The 15,740-nt window shown below is 41.7% G+C and overlaps 1 protein-coding gene across 2 annotated transcripts; it reads right to left on the reverse strand.

Annotated features, from left to right (window-relative positions):
• Nucleotides 1-3,731: 3,731 nt before the first annotated feature.
• On the reverse strand, nt 3,732-15,309 carry stil (SCL/TAL1 interrupting locus). Of its 2 annotated transcripts, none has more exons than XM_015390488.1 (16): nt 14,958-15,309; nt 13,465-13,572; nt 12,941-13,056; nt 12,680-12,867; nt 12,333-12,577; nt 9,073-9,156; nt 8,901-8,987; nt 8,658-8,811; nt 8,488-8,588; nt 8,305-8,413; nt 6,202-7,338; nt 5,916-6,015; nt 5,632-5,848; nt 5,233-5,323; nt 4,597-4,865; nt 3,732-4,519 (listed from the first exon to the last, which is right to left on the reverse strand). In XM_015390488.1, exons 1-16 carry the CDS (start codon nt 15,035-15,037, stop codon nt 3,949-3,951), a joined length of 3,657 nt encoding a protein of 1,218 aa, XP_015245974.1. In that variant the 5' UTR covers nt 15,038-15,309; the 3' UTR covers nt 3,732-3,948. The 2 variants fall into 2 exon arrangements, with proteins under 2 accessions (XP_015245974.1, XP_015245972.1); XM_015390486.1 differs by having other exon boundaries at nt 8,488-8,591.
• Nucleotides 15,310-15,740: the final 431 nt, after the last annotated feature.

The following is a 15,740-nucleotide window of genomic DNA, read 5'->3' on the forward strand; positions in this document are numbered from 1 at the left end:
CGAGGCCCACTGTCCTGCAGGTTTCCCTGCTTTAGCACAGCTGATTATAATGATTGCAGTAGACCAAAAGCCTGTTAATCAGCTTTCAATTAAAATCAGCTGTGCTAGAGCAAGGAAACCTCTAAAACCTGCAGGACAGCGGGCCTCGAGGACCGAGGTTGGGGATGCCTGATCTAAGGTGTTGATAGCAGCCCAGATGATGGTTCTCTTTAAGATGGAATCACAGCCAAAATATGATCAGACCAGATGAAACACCTATGACAGGAAAAGCATAGAGAACATAAAGTTAAAGAATCAGTTAACAAATACTGCAGAATGGGGGAATAGAGAGAGAATTAAGCAGAATGATGAAAAGGGGTTTCTATGTTCTCCAGCAGTCTAAGCCTATAGCAGCATAACTATAGAGATAGCTCGGGATAACCTGAGCCACTCTAACTATAATCTTTATCAAAGAGCGTCTGCCTCGTGGACTAAAACTGGTAGATGGTTTCACAGGAGAGTCCGGCCTTTAATGAACAAATACATGGACTAGCTTCTCAGCATCACTTCTTGACAAGATTTCTCATTTCTAATTTTAGAAATCTTTTTGATATGGAATTTGACATATCATTGTCATCCATTTAATTAGATGGATGACAATGTTGAAAGGATTGCTTGACATGTACTTCTGACAAATTTCCGTGTAGAATTCAAAGATTTTCATGAGCATTAATATAGCAAAATAGAATTTTTGCCTTAAAATAGGAAAATGTCTTAAGCATTCTAAATTTGCATAAAGAATAGTGATACAGATAAATAAAAACAGTAAAAATACAACCAGCGTTTAAATCAACATATTTTACTGAGACATGTTAGATAGTTCATAGATATAAGCATAATTTCATTTGTATGGATCATATTTAGAGCCTTGCTCAGACATTTGAAACTGATTCTACTTTGCTATTCTTATTTTTACAAATAAATGTTTTCAACATGTTTTTTCTGTGCTTTTGGGGGAATGTACACTTTAATTATGTCTCATCTGCAGATAGTCACTGAATATTTGTCAAGTTACTTAAAGTTATGAAGAAAAGCTTTCTAACTACAGAGGTTACTAATGAGTTTGTGAAAAGGAAAAAATATTTTATATCTGAGAATAAACAAATGAAGAAAGAGGTACCCATGATGTCTGTACAGTAGTTAAAACAGTAGAAACTTGTTTCAGGTTGTTTTATATGTAAACTCGTATTTCCCCCTAGTGTTTGAAGCGATAATTCTGTTTTCAAATGTTTCCAAATTTGCAAAAAAAAGTTTCAAAAATAGTATCTATTCTTTCCATTAAATCATTCAAATGAGTCATAGTTACATACAGTGTAATTTGATATATAAAATTTTGATATATACATAACTTTTTGTTTGTTTTTAGTCTAAACTCCCTGATAGGTATTGTCGAAATGTTTTTCGAAAAATTTAACAAAAGTTGACTGAACTCTGGCAACTTATTTTGTGGTTGTCAATATTCAGATAACTGAACATTTGCAGCAGGCATTTCGTTTTGGTCCTCTGCAAACCTTGGTGGGGATATTTCTGTGGCAATTCCTGTGGGTAAAAAAACCCAGAAATTGTACAAAGTAAAAGTAACACTACTTAATTAGATTTATACTGAAGCAAAAGTAAAAAGTAGATACTACTGAAGTGGGAGTAAAAAGGTATTTGGTAAAAAGGCTAGTACCCAGTAACTGATCCACTGACTATCAGTGATCATAACAACTGATTTAATATTTTATTGAGCTACAAAACTTACTAAATCAATAGTTAGAGTATGTAGAGTATGTTAAACTAGTATACTGTGTTCTGTATTATCTCTCTACCTCCAAACCACATGACATACTAAGCAGTTAAAAAATAATATTTAACTTACCTGTAGTAAAAAAAAAAAAGAAGAAAGTGTGTCTCTCAATTGTGCATATTTGTTCCAAAACAAGGTTATTTTTCCACTCAGAATGGATGGAGTTGCCAGAGATCTTACTCAAGTAAGAGTAGTGATACTTAAAAATATTTTTTACCAAGTAAAATAAAAAGCACAATGCTGTAAATGTAAATGTCCTAAAAGTATTTATTTTTCAGAAAAGTAACTCAAGTAAATGTAACTAGTTACTACCCACCTCTGAATTTAAGGTATCCACATAACATAAACATGCACACACCAAGATCTTTAGAATCTCTAGAAATAGGCATGTATGATACAATAAGAGCATGTATGTCAGCAAAAACAAAAGCATGCAAATTTCCTACACAAGCATCCTTCGATAAAGGATAGATTGTCCAGGGTGCAGCAGTGTTTTTGTTTGCAGTGATGGGAGTTAAACAGTCTGAAGGCCTAAGGAACAGAAGAAATCTGAAACCTTTTAGTGGAACAGGACAGCAGTGTGCATCTGAATGTACTCCTCTGCCTAGTGAATGTACTATGCAGAGGGTAATGGATACTATCCAGAATACTCAGTTTATTGAGGGTCAAGGTATCAAGCATGAGTAGGCTTACTTCACTCATTGTTTCATGAATATTTATTACCAAATGCATTTTATTGTGAACTAATATACAGTTTAACAGAGTACTAAGGGCAAGTCTTCTTCTATAATTTCACTGATTAACACATAACATACCTTAGTGGTAACTTTAATGGCCAACAGGTGCTGGCATTAAGGAAAAAACCTTTATTAATTAATTCATAAGAGCTCATAAACACTGTTTACTGGATCCGAAGTGCCCTAAAGGGACGTTACAGCAGATCCTTCCTCCTGGCATCTGTTAAGATTTTTGCTTGTTCCGAAAGCCACTGAAAAAATGAGCAAATGATTGAGCAGGTTGTTGCTACTTTAATCAACTATATAATTTTTTTTCTTAATTTCCAGCATTGCTTTATACTTAATGTAGCATCCATGGCTTTCAACAATATTAATGTTAATATCCCTGTTTTCGCTTTTTTTTTTTATTTTTTTACTTGAATGAGTAGCCGATGCTTTTATTTACTGCTTTTTTTCTTAAACTGAAATTTTCCCTGAAAATTCTGAATTTCCCTCTGAAGACGTGAAAAAAAATTATATTCTTTTTTATCTGAGAAAACAAGTAAAATATTTTCAACAACAAAAAAAATCCCTCTTAAATCCGTACATGGGGATTACTTTTAAAATATAATTTTAACACAAATGCCAATAGCTGTTTTTCTTTGTCCCACATTAAGACATCAGAACATTATTTTATTTGGAAGCTTGGTTTTAGCTAAAGGTCTAGACTCTAAATTCCTGATATAATTGGGATTGGTCATCTAATTAATTAGAAATGAAATTAATCTCTGTTCTATATCAGCTTCTTCCATACCGGGCATTTTTTTATCCCAAGAGCAGATTTAAAGACAATTCCTGTTTTAGACAATCATCCTGTGAAATAGTTCTAAAGATTTGTAGCAATACAAACGCCAGGCATCATACCAATATACCGTATTCATGATTTACTTAAAAAACGAATTTTCTCCTCTGACAACTGTATTCCTTAAACTTTGTTTTTGATCTGTTTTGAAATATTATTCTGATCTTTAATGAAGATTTAGAAAAAAAAAATCTTAAAATAAAACTAAATTTTTAAAGTAAAAAACTTTGAAAACGTGCATTATATTTTAATAAACTAACCAAATGTATTTGATTACCAAATGTAATTTCAATTAAAGCAACAATTTAAAACTTTAAAAGTCAATTTTATTAGTGAAAATCATAAATATTAAAAAGTGCAAAAGAGGTTTCACATAAAAACCAGGGGATGACACATAAAATAAAAACACGAAGATCACCAGAAAGAGCAGAATAAATTCAACATCATCCCAACCCACTATTGAAGTTCATGTGTGGTAAGGGGTTGTCCAGGTTCCTTGCTGGTGCTTAGATTTATTTCTGGTCCTTCGACTCAGCAGAGGTTTAGAACAGTTTGGGCAGCTCCCTCAGGCGGCTCAGGTCCAGGATATTCCCCACTGATCCTTCTGGCTGTTGGCTTCTCATTCGGTCTATCGGAGCCCTCCTGCCAGAACAGTTCTCCTTGTCCTCTGAGTCCGGTTTGGTGGTTCCAGCTAAAAGCTGCATTTTTGGCCGCAGGTCCCGGATCAGCTGACTCTGTGGGAGGAGCTTCACGTTCAGAGCTTCGGTCAGCGGCTGACGGACTTCTGAAATTATGGCCTTCTCCTTCTCTTCCTCCTCCTCCTCACCATCCTCCTCGATCAGGCCATACCTCCTCATGTACCTCCTGGTGGCTAAAGACATGTTACTTGGCGACAGAAGTGATTCACTGGAGGAGGAAGGGACAGGGATGGTTTGTGGGGCGTGGCCTCCCAGAGACAGCCGGCTGAGCTGTGATTGGCTGAGGTAACGAAGTGCGATGGCGTTGGCCTCCAGACTCAGATCCACGCTCCCTCCGGGGAACAGAGCGCTGACGGTCGGCTCAGAAACACTCAGCCTGGAGACGACCGCTGCTGGGTTGATAGTGGCCAAGGTGCTGAAAGGAAACATTACAGAGATCAGAAAGTGTTAAAGATCTGATCCAACCAAACTCTGCCTGACTGCACTCAGTACCTGGCCATCTCCACAGCTTTGATTTCATTTTCATCTGACTCCTTCAGATCCTCCGCCTCCACTCCGAGCTGCTGCAGCCGCCGCAGGGTGGCCCGGATCACATCATCTCCTTCAGGACTCTTCCTTTGCTCCTTCTTCTGATCCTGCCTCCTCTGGGATGAGGACCGCTGGGAAGACTGCGAGAGCTCCGACACAGATAAACTCCATCTTCTGTCTTCCTTGGCTTCCTGTTGGCCATCTGCATCCTGAAGACGGCTGCTGAGTTGAGTCTGATGACATTGGAAAAAAAAATCAAAACAAAAAATTTTTTCTGAGAAGAAACCGACCGAACATCGCTGCATAAGCTCCAATACCTCCTCCATAACTGTTAAAACTAAGTTAAAGATCAACATTTAAAGTACATGAAAAAACAAACAATTCTTCCTCTGAGTCCTAACAGCTGGTTAATTTCATACCTAGCAGGGCAACAATATCTCAGATAACTGGGGTAGATCTAAGAAAAGCGTCTCTGACCATCATGTTTCTTTCTGTTCTGATCAAATTAGAAGAAAAAAAGACAGCCCACTGATCTTTGTATCTAATTACAGCCCTAAATCCCTGTTTGCATCTAATTACAGATCATATGCTGGGAGTTACCATCAGGTTCTTGTAGAAGCTCTGCTGCTCTTCTGGAGGTCTGTACATGCTGACACTTTCTCCCAGAACCGGGCTCTGCAGACCGCTGACACTGAACAGAACAAACCCAAACAGAACACTGAACTGAATCTCAACAAGGAATACAAGATATCCTGTTAATAAATCAGAAAACTTTTTCACCTACAGGAATGTAGGTGAAAAATCATATAAACCATGTTAGAGGAAATATTGTCCAGGACCCTCTTTTTGGAGAGGTCTGCATGATAGAAGGTTGAAGGGGAGGCATCCAGGAAGCATCTTAACAGACAGCTGGCAGCTCCTCTCCCTGAAGGCTTAGCCCAGCAGCTCGGTGGGTCATCATATGATCAGTGAGGTCATCCAGCTTAGGTAGAGTCTCACCTGTGAGGATCAGATGAGGAGCAGGACGTTCGCCGCTGGATGTGTTCTCCTTCCTCAGGTTTGTTCATAGACGGGTCATGTGAGGAGGTGGAGGTGCTGCAGGAGGATGAAGGGGGAGATCTGGAGGAGGGTTTGGGCTTCAGGAAGGGTGGCTGAGGTTCCGGTTCTTCCTGAAGAAGCGGCTGATCAGGAGCTTGTCCCCAGAACAGACTGGCACCTGAAACAGCAGAGGTTTAGAGGAGGAAACCTGTGGAGGGTTAGACTCCCTGAGCTGCAGATCTTACCTGTTTCCACAGCGACGCTAGCGGTGCTCTTTGACGTCTGAGTCTCAACCTGCCGGGCAGAAGGCTGGAGCCTTCCTTGAGCCTCCAGCAGCATCTGGACCTGCAGTCAACCACAACACGCTTTGATTAAGAAGGTCCAGTGCACCAAGTTCTAGCTGATCTAGTTGCATAATCGTTGAATATTAGAAAAAGAACCACTTGGATGATCTATGAAATGTTTTCAAAAAAAAAAAAATGTAGGAAAACAAGAATTTAAAAGACAGCAGGAACACCCTGCAGTTGCTACCTGAGCCTGCAGGAGGCGCAGCTGCTGGTCCTGATGCAGTAGGAGCTGGTAGGGGTCGGTGGTTAAGAGTCCACCCATTTTCTCACAGCAGGGATTCCCACATTGAGGACGCATGGGCCAGGGAGAGACAAGGTCTGTTGCTGGAGAGGAGGGGTGAGGGGACGAGGAGTCTCCATGGCACGGAGGAGCAGGAGGAGTGTGGCTGCAGGAATAAGTGGGCTGGTAGACGGGAGGAGGAGGGCTGTGACGTTTAGAGACAAGAGGAGGGTAGTTATGGGGATCAGATGGGGGCGGCTGAAGAACAGTTTGAGGAGAAGAACAAGAAGGAAGAGAAGGAGTAGAAGGAGGAAACACACACTGATGAAATTGTGGGAGAGCAGGAGAAGCCTGAGGGCTATAGGGAGGAACAGGAGCCTCATGGGGGCTGGAAGAAGCTGGAGTTTGGTGGTGGGAAGAGGAAGAAATGGAGTGAAGACCTGAAGGAGGAGGACTCTTTTTAAAGGTGCAATGAGGAGGAGCAGCGGTGTGACGGCTGGAGAGAGGAGGAGTCCGTTTATGAGAGGAATGAGGAGGAGGAGCAGCTTTATGGTTAGAAAGAGGAGTTTGCTGATGACGGGAGACGGAGGGTATAGGAGTGGACGGCAGCTTGGTGGAAGGATGAGTAGGAGCAGAGTGACGGCTAAAAGGAGGAGGGGTTTGCTGATAAGAGGAGACAGGAAGTGTTGATGGTTGTGTTGCATAGTTCTGTGAGGAAAGAGGCACTGATTTCTGAAGGGAATGCGAAGGAGGAGGTGCAGATTGGGGGCTGAAGTGGGTTTGCTGATGGAAGTGGGGAGCAGCAGCGGTGGGGAGCGCTGGGGAGGGGAAAATGGAGGTGCAGTTGTTGGTGGAGCAGCAGGAGCAGGGCTGCTGCAGGTTGGAATTCGGGGTGCTGTGGAGATTAGGAGGAGGGGGAACAGGAGCAGGTTTGGGGGCAGAGGAAGTGGTGGAACTGGAGCTGGGGGGTGAAGCTGACTTCCAGTTGGCTGGAGGAGGCCTGTGGGCGGAGCCAGAATCTGTCCCAACGTTATGATTGGAGGAGAAGCTGCTTTCAATCAGCAGGGAGAGTTCAGGAACAGACGGCTGAACTCTGCGAACCTGAAACAAACAAATAAACATCTGTAAGGCTTCAGCTGAAAAAGGCGGGGCCTAAATCTGACCTCACCTGCCATGAATGACATGGGCTACGTTTACAGCGCAGCCTGAAGTGACCCAAATCCGATTTTTTTGCTCATATGCGACCTGGATCTGATCTTTTCATGACAGTCTGAACAACACACTCCGATTTTTTCCAATGTTACCGAGGCCGCTTAGCTATGTGGTCCTGAATCCGATACGAATCTGATCTTTTTATATCCGACCTGTTTCTGAACAGCCATGTCGCATCCATCCGACCTGAATGTCATTAATAACTGACAGTGGTCACTCTTCTGCTTCTCGCTATGCAAGAAAAACAACAACAATGTGGCTGATAATGCAGAGAGTAGTATTTATGTTTAACCATCTTGGAAAGATTGAGTTTTTAAGGTTGGGAAAGATTGCTAGATGTTCTCCAGCACTACCATCCATGTTTACTTCCGTAAACACAGAGCATGCTTCCGTGTAACGTCATTGCATCCTCTACTGCGCATGCAGGACACTTAGGTTGTATGACTGCAGTTCATGCAGGAGATCACATACAAGTCGCATATATTTGGAAATGTGAACAGCCATGCAAAAAAATCTGATTTAGAAAAAAAAAAATTGTAATTGAGCATTAAGGCCTGCAGTGTGAACGTAGCCTAAGACAAGAAATCAGAAGTGCCCTAATTCATTGATGTTTAGGTCAGTCTTAATACCTCAAAGCCTGTTTTAAAACCTGAAAAACAGGATTGTTCAGCAGAACTTGGTTTATTGTCATAATCTTAAGCTCTTCGTCTGATATTTCAATGCAGTAATAACGTCTCTTATTTTTTTCCACAGATTTTTGATCGGCTCATTGTGTTTTTCCAGAAAGCAAACAGGAAACAGGCTGAAAGACAAACAGGGACAGGAGCCAGACAGGCGATGGAGCTGATCTCTGACCTGTGGAGCTGGAGGATGAGGACTTGGAGACGGTCTGGGAGAAAAGTCTTCATCCTCGACTCCAGAGTCCTGATCGCTAACAGACAGACCTGCAGCTGGAGGCGGCGTTCTGAGGACAGAATCACACATCAACGTCACTCAACGTTCATCTTTATTCAATTATTTACGCATGAACATCCAGACCTGTTGAATGAGCTCTGAGCTGCTCTGAAGATTTCCGCCTGTCTGCTGTGGTCTTCTGAATCCAACTCGCACCGCAGAGCTCTACCATCCACCGGCGCCACCTGCTGACAAAGCTGCATTTTTACAAAGCCCTCTTCATCCCCAACACACAAACCTAATACAAGCTATACCTGGTAAAGAGTGACAGACTGGGAAGAAGTCAGCAGCTGGAAGTCCAGCTGGGGCCCTGATCCACGCTGAGACACTCGACACTGGAAGAACTGAGGAGCTCTGTGGGTGGAGCCAAACACGACGAGGAGGAATGAGCCCATCTCAGACAGAACCCTGAAACCCAGCAGAGACAGGAACATTAAAAAGAAAAAACTTAAAACCCTAGAACAGTTTGATGGTACTAATTTCAACCAGTATCTCACCTGTCCTGCAGGGCGGAGCCAAACATGAACCTCAGACTCCAGGCCCACACCTGAGGGCTGTAGACGTGTGTGACTCCACTGAGCCAACTAGGACAAGAAAAACCTAATCATTAAAATTATGGACGTGTGCTTATTTTATAAACACCACACATAAAAATATTTCTGAACCTACAGGCCAACAAGTGGCAAGCTGGAGGCTTTAGGGTCCGACTCCAGCAGGAGAACCAGTTTCCTGGTCTGATCCATAGTCAGAAACCTGAAAGGAAGAAAAACAATCAATTCAGTTCAGCTTATATATATAACACCAATTCATAACACATGTCATCTCAAGGCACTTTACAGTTCACCAGATCATACAGTCAAATTGATTAAAAGTTTTCTATCAAAGGAAAACCAGTTTATTGCATCGACTCATTGACTTGAAGGCAATCCCTCACACTAAGCATGCTTGTAGCGACAGTGGAGAGGAAAAACTCCCTTTTAACAGGAAGAAACCTCCCAGCAGGCTCAGTGTGAGCGGCCATCTGCTGAGGCCGACTGGGGTTCAAGGAGACAGAAGTAGAGATACAAAAAGCAGCTGTAAACGGCGGCCCCGTCCAGGAAACACACAGCCAGGCAGACGAGCTCTGAGCCAACTCCCATGTCAGAGGATGAAGAGAGCACATCCAGCTAGTCACAGTCAGAGAAACAGGACTACACTATAAAACAGGCCGATCTCCAACATCTATAAACAAAGGTGTTAATGGCAGCAGCTCAGCTGATATTTTTCTCCAGGAACAGTTCAATCTCTACCATTATACTCTCGCTGCTTTTTCTCATAGTAGCTTTTATCTGGTCTGTTCCTGACAGATTATGCAGAGTGTGAGAATAGATAGAATGAAGCAAAATGATGAGATGGGGGTCCCTATGTCCTCCAAAAGTCTAAGCCTATAGCAGCATAACTATATAGATAGCTCAAGATAACCTGAGCCACTCTAACTATAAGCTTTATCAAAAAGAAAAGTTTTACGCCTACCCTTAAAAGTAGACAGGATGTCTGCCTCACAGACTAAAACTGATGGTTGGTTCCACAGGAGAGGAGCCTGATAACTAAAAGATCTGCCTCCCATTCTACCTCTTAGAAATTCTAAGAACCACTAGTAAACCTGCAGATTGAGAGCTCTGTTAGGAACATAAGGAACAACATATCTCTGATATAAGATGGAGTTTGGCCATTTAAGGCTTTATATGTGAGAATGTTTGGGACTATTCACATTGCTGATGAAGGTTCTCAGTCATCCAGGTCAAAGTCATTCCGTAAAAATTCAAAAAATATCCACTGGATTTGGTTTTCAAGATTTGAAGACGTTTCGCCACCTCTCCAGGAAGCTTTCTCAATTCAAATGTCTGGATCCGCTGGAGTTTTACTCAAACTGAATGTCTGGAGTTTTACTCAAACTCACTGCGGATCCAGACATTTGAATTGAGAAAGCTTCCTGGAGAGGTGGCGAAACGTCTTCAAATCTTGAAAACCAAATCCAGTGGATATTTTTTGAATTTTTACGGAATGACTATTCACATTTTGAACAAAGGCAATACCGTCTAAGATAGCTTTAAGGCTGAACTTAAGCGATCACCTTATATGTCAGCATGGAAGTTACCGTAAAATCCCCCTATGATGACCCTGTCAGTATTTAATACCAAATCAGAAAGGAACTCTGAAAACTCATCTAAAAATTAAGAGAAAGGACCTGGTGGGACGATACAAAGTTACAAAAAGAAGAGGTTTTCTAGCTTTGCGATTTATATGAGGGAAACTAAGAGTTAAATGTTCAAAATAGTTGTAATTGTTAATTGCCTTTGGAGTAATCAATAAGTCAGACTGAAAGATTATTGTTGCCATTCCTCCTCCTTACACAGAATTTCTGGGTATGTGAAAATTTAAATAGCTTGAAGGAGTTGGCTTATTTATGCTCACATAATCCTCTTGCTGCAGCCAGGTTTCTGTAAGGCAACATAAATCACTGTGATTATCACAAATCAAGTCATTAAGTAGCAGACTTTTAGAGGAAAGAGATCTTATGTTAAATAAAGCATATTTAATCATTTTAACTTGTTCCCCAACTGGAATCATTTTAATTATATTATAATTTACTCCTTTGGGAATCTTTTCTAATTTAGTAGATTTTGGTTGTGGGCAAGACACTGTCTAGATGTAGTAATGAGTGGGTTACAGTAGAGAAGCTGCAGAGACGTCTGTTAAACCATGACGAGGACTAAACAATTTAGCCAGATTCCTAGAAAGAAGAGCTGCACCATCCAAAGTGGGATGGATGCCGTCTCTTTAAATCAGACCAGGCTTTCCCTAGAAGGATTGCCAATTATTAATGTAGCCCACATTGTTTTCAGGACACCACCTAAACAACCAGCGGTTGAATGACAACATGCGGCTAAACATATCACTGGTCAGATCAGGGAGGGGGCCAGAGAAAATTACAGACTCCGACATTGTTTTGGCAAACTTACACACAGAAGCAACACTAGATTAAGAGACCTCCAATCGGCGTAACCAGGTGTCATTACCGCCAGCCTGAATGACAATCTTACTGTATTTAAACATATCCTTCGCCAGCAGTTTTAGGTAGGATTTGATGTCGCCCGTTCTGGCCCCCGGCAAACATTTGACTATGGTCCCTGGTGTCTGTAATGCCACGTTTCTGACTATGGAGCTGATAATTACAAGAGTGGGCTTCTCAGTGAGTGCGTCACTGAGCGGGGAAAATTAGTTAGAAACGTGAACGGGTTGGTGGTGACCAATGGGCAGAGATCCACGACTACGCTTTCTGCGTTCCGTCATCCAATCGCCTGGCTGCTCAGGCACTTTTGGAGGACAGCTACATGGGGGGCCTACTTTAACCTCCTGAATGTTCAACAGCCTGAAGCCTGGATTCTAACTCTGACACCCTCGCCTCCAAAGCTACAAAACTACTACACTTATTACACATCCCATTATCACTAAAGGAGGCAGAGGAAGAACTGAACATCTAACACAGACAGCAGGAGAGAGGAAAGGAAGAAGTATGAGTTGGAAAAGAGTCAAGGGAAGGAGAGAGAGAAGCCATAGCAATGCTAAGCTTGCGCTAGCCTAGCTACTCCTTACTACCGGAAATGAAACCATGTGAAAGCGACAAGTGCTCAGTAGAAAAGTGAAGCAGAAGGCGCTATGTTTTGAAGTGGTACTGGACAGTTAGAGTTACTTAGATACAGAGATATCACAGAAAAAAAGAAATTAATTTAGATGGAGATAGCCTGAACAGCATGCTGCTCAGCAGTCAAAACAGGAAGTGAACACGATATGTCTCACCAATAACTGCAGTAGCACCCTCTAGTGTATCCTAGATCAGTGCAAAGTGACCAGGATCTATCTAAAGCATAAAGTAAACAGTCTCTTACCCCCTCTGTCGGCCAGCAGGCTGCGCCGGGCGGCCGATGCTTGTCAGCGACCTTAGCAGGGCGGTAGGGATGATGGGGACGGCTCGGACTGGCTGAACGTCTAACCCAACGGCGGGACAGACGGACGACCAGCTGAGGTTAAATGTTGCAGCATCAGACGTCTGGGAGTAAATCACATGAGCTCTGATCTTCAACAGCTGAGACAGATCCAGAGTCTGTCTGCTGCTGACCGCCTGCTGCAGTGCCTGAACCACCAAAAATATTTGATTCACATTTATCATCTGGCCAAAGCTTGAAGTAAGAAAAAAACAAACAAAAAAAATAAAAAATAAAAAGCAAAAATGAACCTTAAAGCAGTGATGGAGCTCAGCCTCTGACAGGACGACAGCATCAGGCGAAGTCTCAGACTGAGCAGAGAACAGGCAGGGAACCAGGACATCTCCGGGAAGAAGAGCGGACGGCACCCGGTCTGTGGCTCCTGCTTGATCCCGACCTGGATCGAAGCGGTCCAAGGTCACAGTGACCCCTTCCTCATCTGGAGGACACACAACAGGATTTAGAGCATTAAGAAGACAGGTGAATTCTTCCACATTGAGTCAGAATCAGACCTTCATTCACAGCGACGGATCCCAGGAAGAAACACTGAAGGCCGAGCTTGTGACTGCGACGGGCGTGGCGCTGCGCTAGCCGAAGAGCTTTCTCCAGGAGAACTATTTGAGGTTTCCTGCAAAGGAAGATGAATTTATTAAAAACCTAACCTAGAAACTTTAAATGAAGAGAAAAAGAAGTGTATTTATTATTTTTCCCATTTAAGTTGAAGCCAGCAGGAACAAAAATAAATAAATAAATCCTGGTGGAAAATCCAGGTCCAAAAAGTAAAAAGCACGTACAGAGAATAGTTCCAACCATTTGCATTTTCAGCTCCAAAACATGGACTGGACTAATCACCAGGTTAACTGAACAAGAGGAAAGACCAGGCTTTCTGAACATGACACTCAGATCATTGGTTACTAAAAACAAGTTAGCAGCCTTTTATTTTATTCCTCAACTGTTCAGGTAAACATCCAATTTAATCAAAGCCACCGTAGATTCAGCAGATGTACAGGAACAGAACCATGTCTTTGATGTTTACCTGTGGGAATAGAGCTGGAGGCGGAGCATCTCTCCAACAGGGCTGCCATCCCACAGAGCTAAGCGGGATTTAGGGAAAGTCAGCTGATTTAGGGAGCTTACGAACCTTCTGCAGAAAGGAAGGAAAGAAAACAATGAGAAGCTTGTTGGAAACAGGAAGCAGTGTTTACCTCAACCCGAGACAACAGATGAACGTGGACAGGCTCTCTCCTGGTTTTGTTTCAGCTGGCGTTTCATTTAGTTCAGTTTCAGCCAAACTAAAATACAGCATTCATGTATACAGATGAAGATGTAAAAACTCCAAGATAAGCCGGTAACAAGTCTAAATTAGAGAAAAAAGACTTCATGCATCATCAGCTGTGTTGCGATGAGCAAAATTACAAGACTGGATTTAAATAAATAAAAAAATTTGAATATTTCTCACATGAGATTAAAATCTTAGAATCACATCATGATGCTGGTTTACTTGCACCAGGCTTTATTCAAAGTAGAAGTACTCTGAGATGTGCAGAGTGGTCAGATTTCCTGAACGCTGCCATAAACAAACAAAAAAATAGTCCTTATTATGGTCCTTACTGTTCTGAGAACCAGAATGGACCCACAGCAGGTTCTGAGAGCAGCTTTCTAAAGGCTCAGAAAATAATTCTGCTGTTTCTTCCAGAAAAGACGAGATAACTAACATTCCTTAAAACTCTGAGCAAATTAAAGTTCAGCATAAACTACACCTCTCAATCAGAACATGATGCTATATGGATTGAGGTGAACATGTTTACAACATTTCAATGGTCATGTCCACATGACTGATTGACCATTTATTCTGGATACTAAGGTCCATGTACACATGACTGTTGATTTATTATTTCTGAGAGAATGGAACAGCTCTAAATTGTGATTTCAGTCTATTTTTTTTTAGTTTCCATAATCAGTGGAGCTTCTTAAATGGTCTCATCTCCTAAAAAACACCACAAACCTTGGATCACTCAAAGGTTTGAAGGGACCCTTGTCTAGAACTTGACTTAAACTTCTCATATCACATATTCATTCTCCTGTCACTGACAACTGCAAAAGCAATCTAACTTAATTGGTTTAATTAAGGCTTTAAGAAAAGGGATTTTAAACTAATCATCAGATTATGTCCTCTTGTTCCTCATTTAAGGGATCATGAGAAATAATTTTGCTGTTTAACTTCTGCCTTTGTTTTCCTCTGTTCAGCAGTCACTGACGCTGTTTCTCTCTTTTTTTTTTTTACCCCAGTTCATTACTAGGCTGTGGTGGCAAACAATCAGATTAAATGTGACTGAATTATTATTGATATAATCACCTGTTTATTTTGTATTAAAATAATATTTAGTTGAACTAAACAGTTTAAACCAAATGATTACTCAAAGCGCTCATTATGTGTACGTTTTAAATTTAAGATTAAAAACCTTCGTCAACTAAATTAGTCATCGGTTACATTAAACTCTGACTAACAGCTGAACACAACAAACCCACCTTCCTCTCATGTTTTCTGGAGTAAAAACCTCCTGTATGACTTCCCCGGGCAGGGCCTGGAGGTTCACCGGGTAGCTCATACTCGCTGGGCCCCAGAAAAGTGAAGCTATGAGCCCCAGATGAGAGACTGACACCGAAGTCCCCGCAGCTAACACGGGCTGCTAACCTTCTGCTCCAAAAACATCGGCTTCGTTTTAGCTCCACTATCCGGTCGAAGCTCCTCTCTGTTTAATTATTACTGGACGTGTAAGTCAATTTCTCCGGAAGCCGAACTCATCCCTGTTTAGTGGAACGTATTCCAAAAGACAAAACAATCGACCAAAGTTAGGCGTCGTTTAATTATGGCGCTGATTCTGGATTTTACTGGCGGGGTAGCGGAACTAACCTATAGGAAGTGTTCTCATATTCAGTCTGACCAATCACAGTTCTAGTTTGACTGGCGTCAGCAGTTGTTAGCGCTACTCAGAAAACTGTTACTCGATACTTCCCCCTACAGGTTAACGAAAATATTTTTTCTTCTGCCGAATCCCTGTTGGCATGACAACGTGTTGCAGCCACGGATTTTGATCTTGATACAGATACAGAGCAGTAATCTTTTACAAACCAATGTCCATAAATAGATATATAAATGTAAATAAAAACAAATGTTCGAACTGTGACCTTTAATCTCTTAGCACATATGGGTAGAATTAAATATGAGATTTTTCATCATTATTACTGTGAAGCTAATGTGACTGTTTTTATTATACTTAATAAATTCACCTTATTAAAGACACGCATGGG

This window comes from Cyprinodon variegatus, unplaced genomic scaffold, assembly GCF_000732505.1.
Source record: "Cyprinodon variegatus isolate N-32 unplaced genomic scaffold, C_variegatus-1.0 Scaffold501, whole genome shotgun sequence".
NCBI lineage: Eukaryota > Metazoa > Chordata > Actinopteri > Cyprinodontiformes > Cyprinodontidae > Cyprinodon > Cyprinodon variegatus.

Bases quoted from the DNA above. Each gene is read 5' to 3' on its own strand.
- stil (XM_015390486.1), bottom strand. From the start codon at position 15,037: ATGAGCTACCCGGTGAACCTCCAGGCCCTGCCCGGGGAAGTCATACAG. The intron at 8,812-8,900 runs GTGAGATACTGG...GCTGGGTTTCAG, and splicing joins GGCTCCGCCCTGCAGGACAG to GGTTCTGTCTGAGATGGGCT. The intron at 4,866-5,232 runs GTAACTCCCAGC...CAATGTCATCAG, and splicing joins GCTTCTACAAGAACCTGATG to ACTCAACTCAGCAGCCGTCT.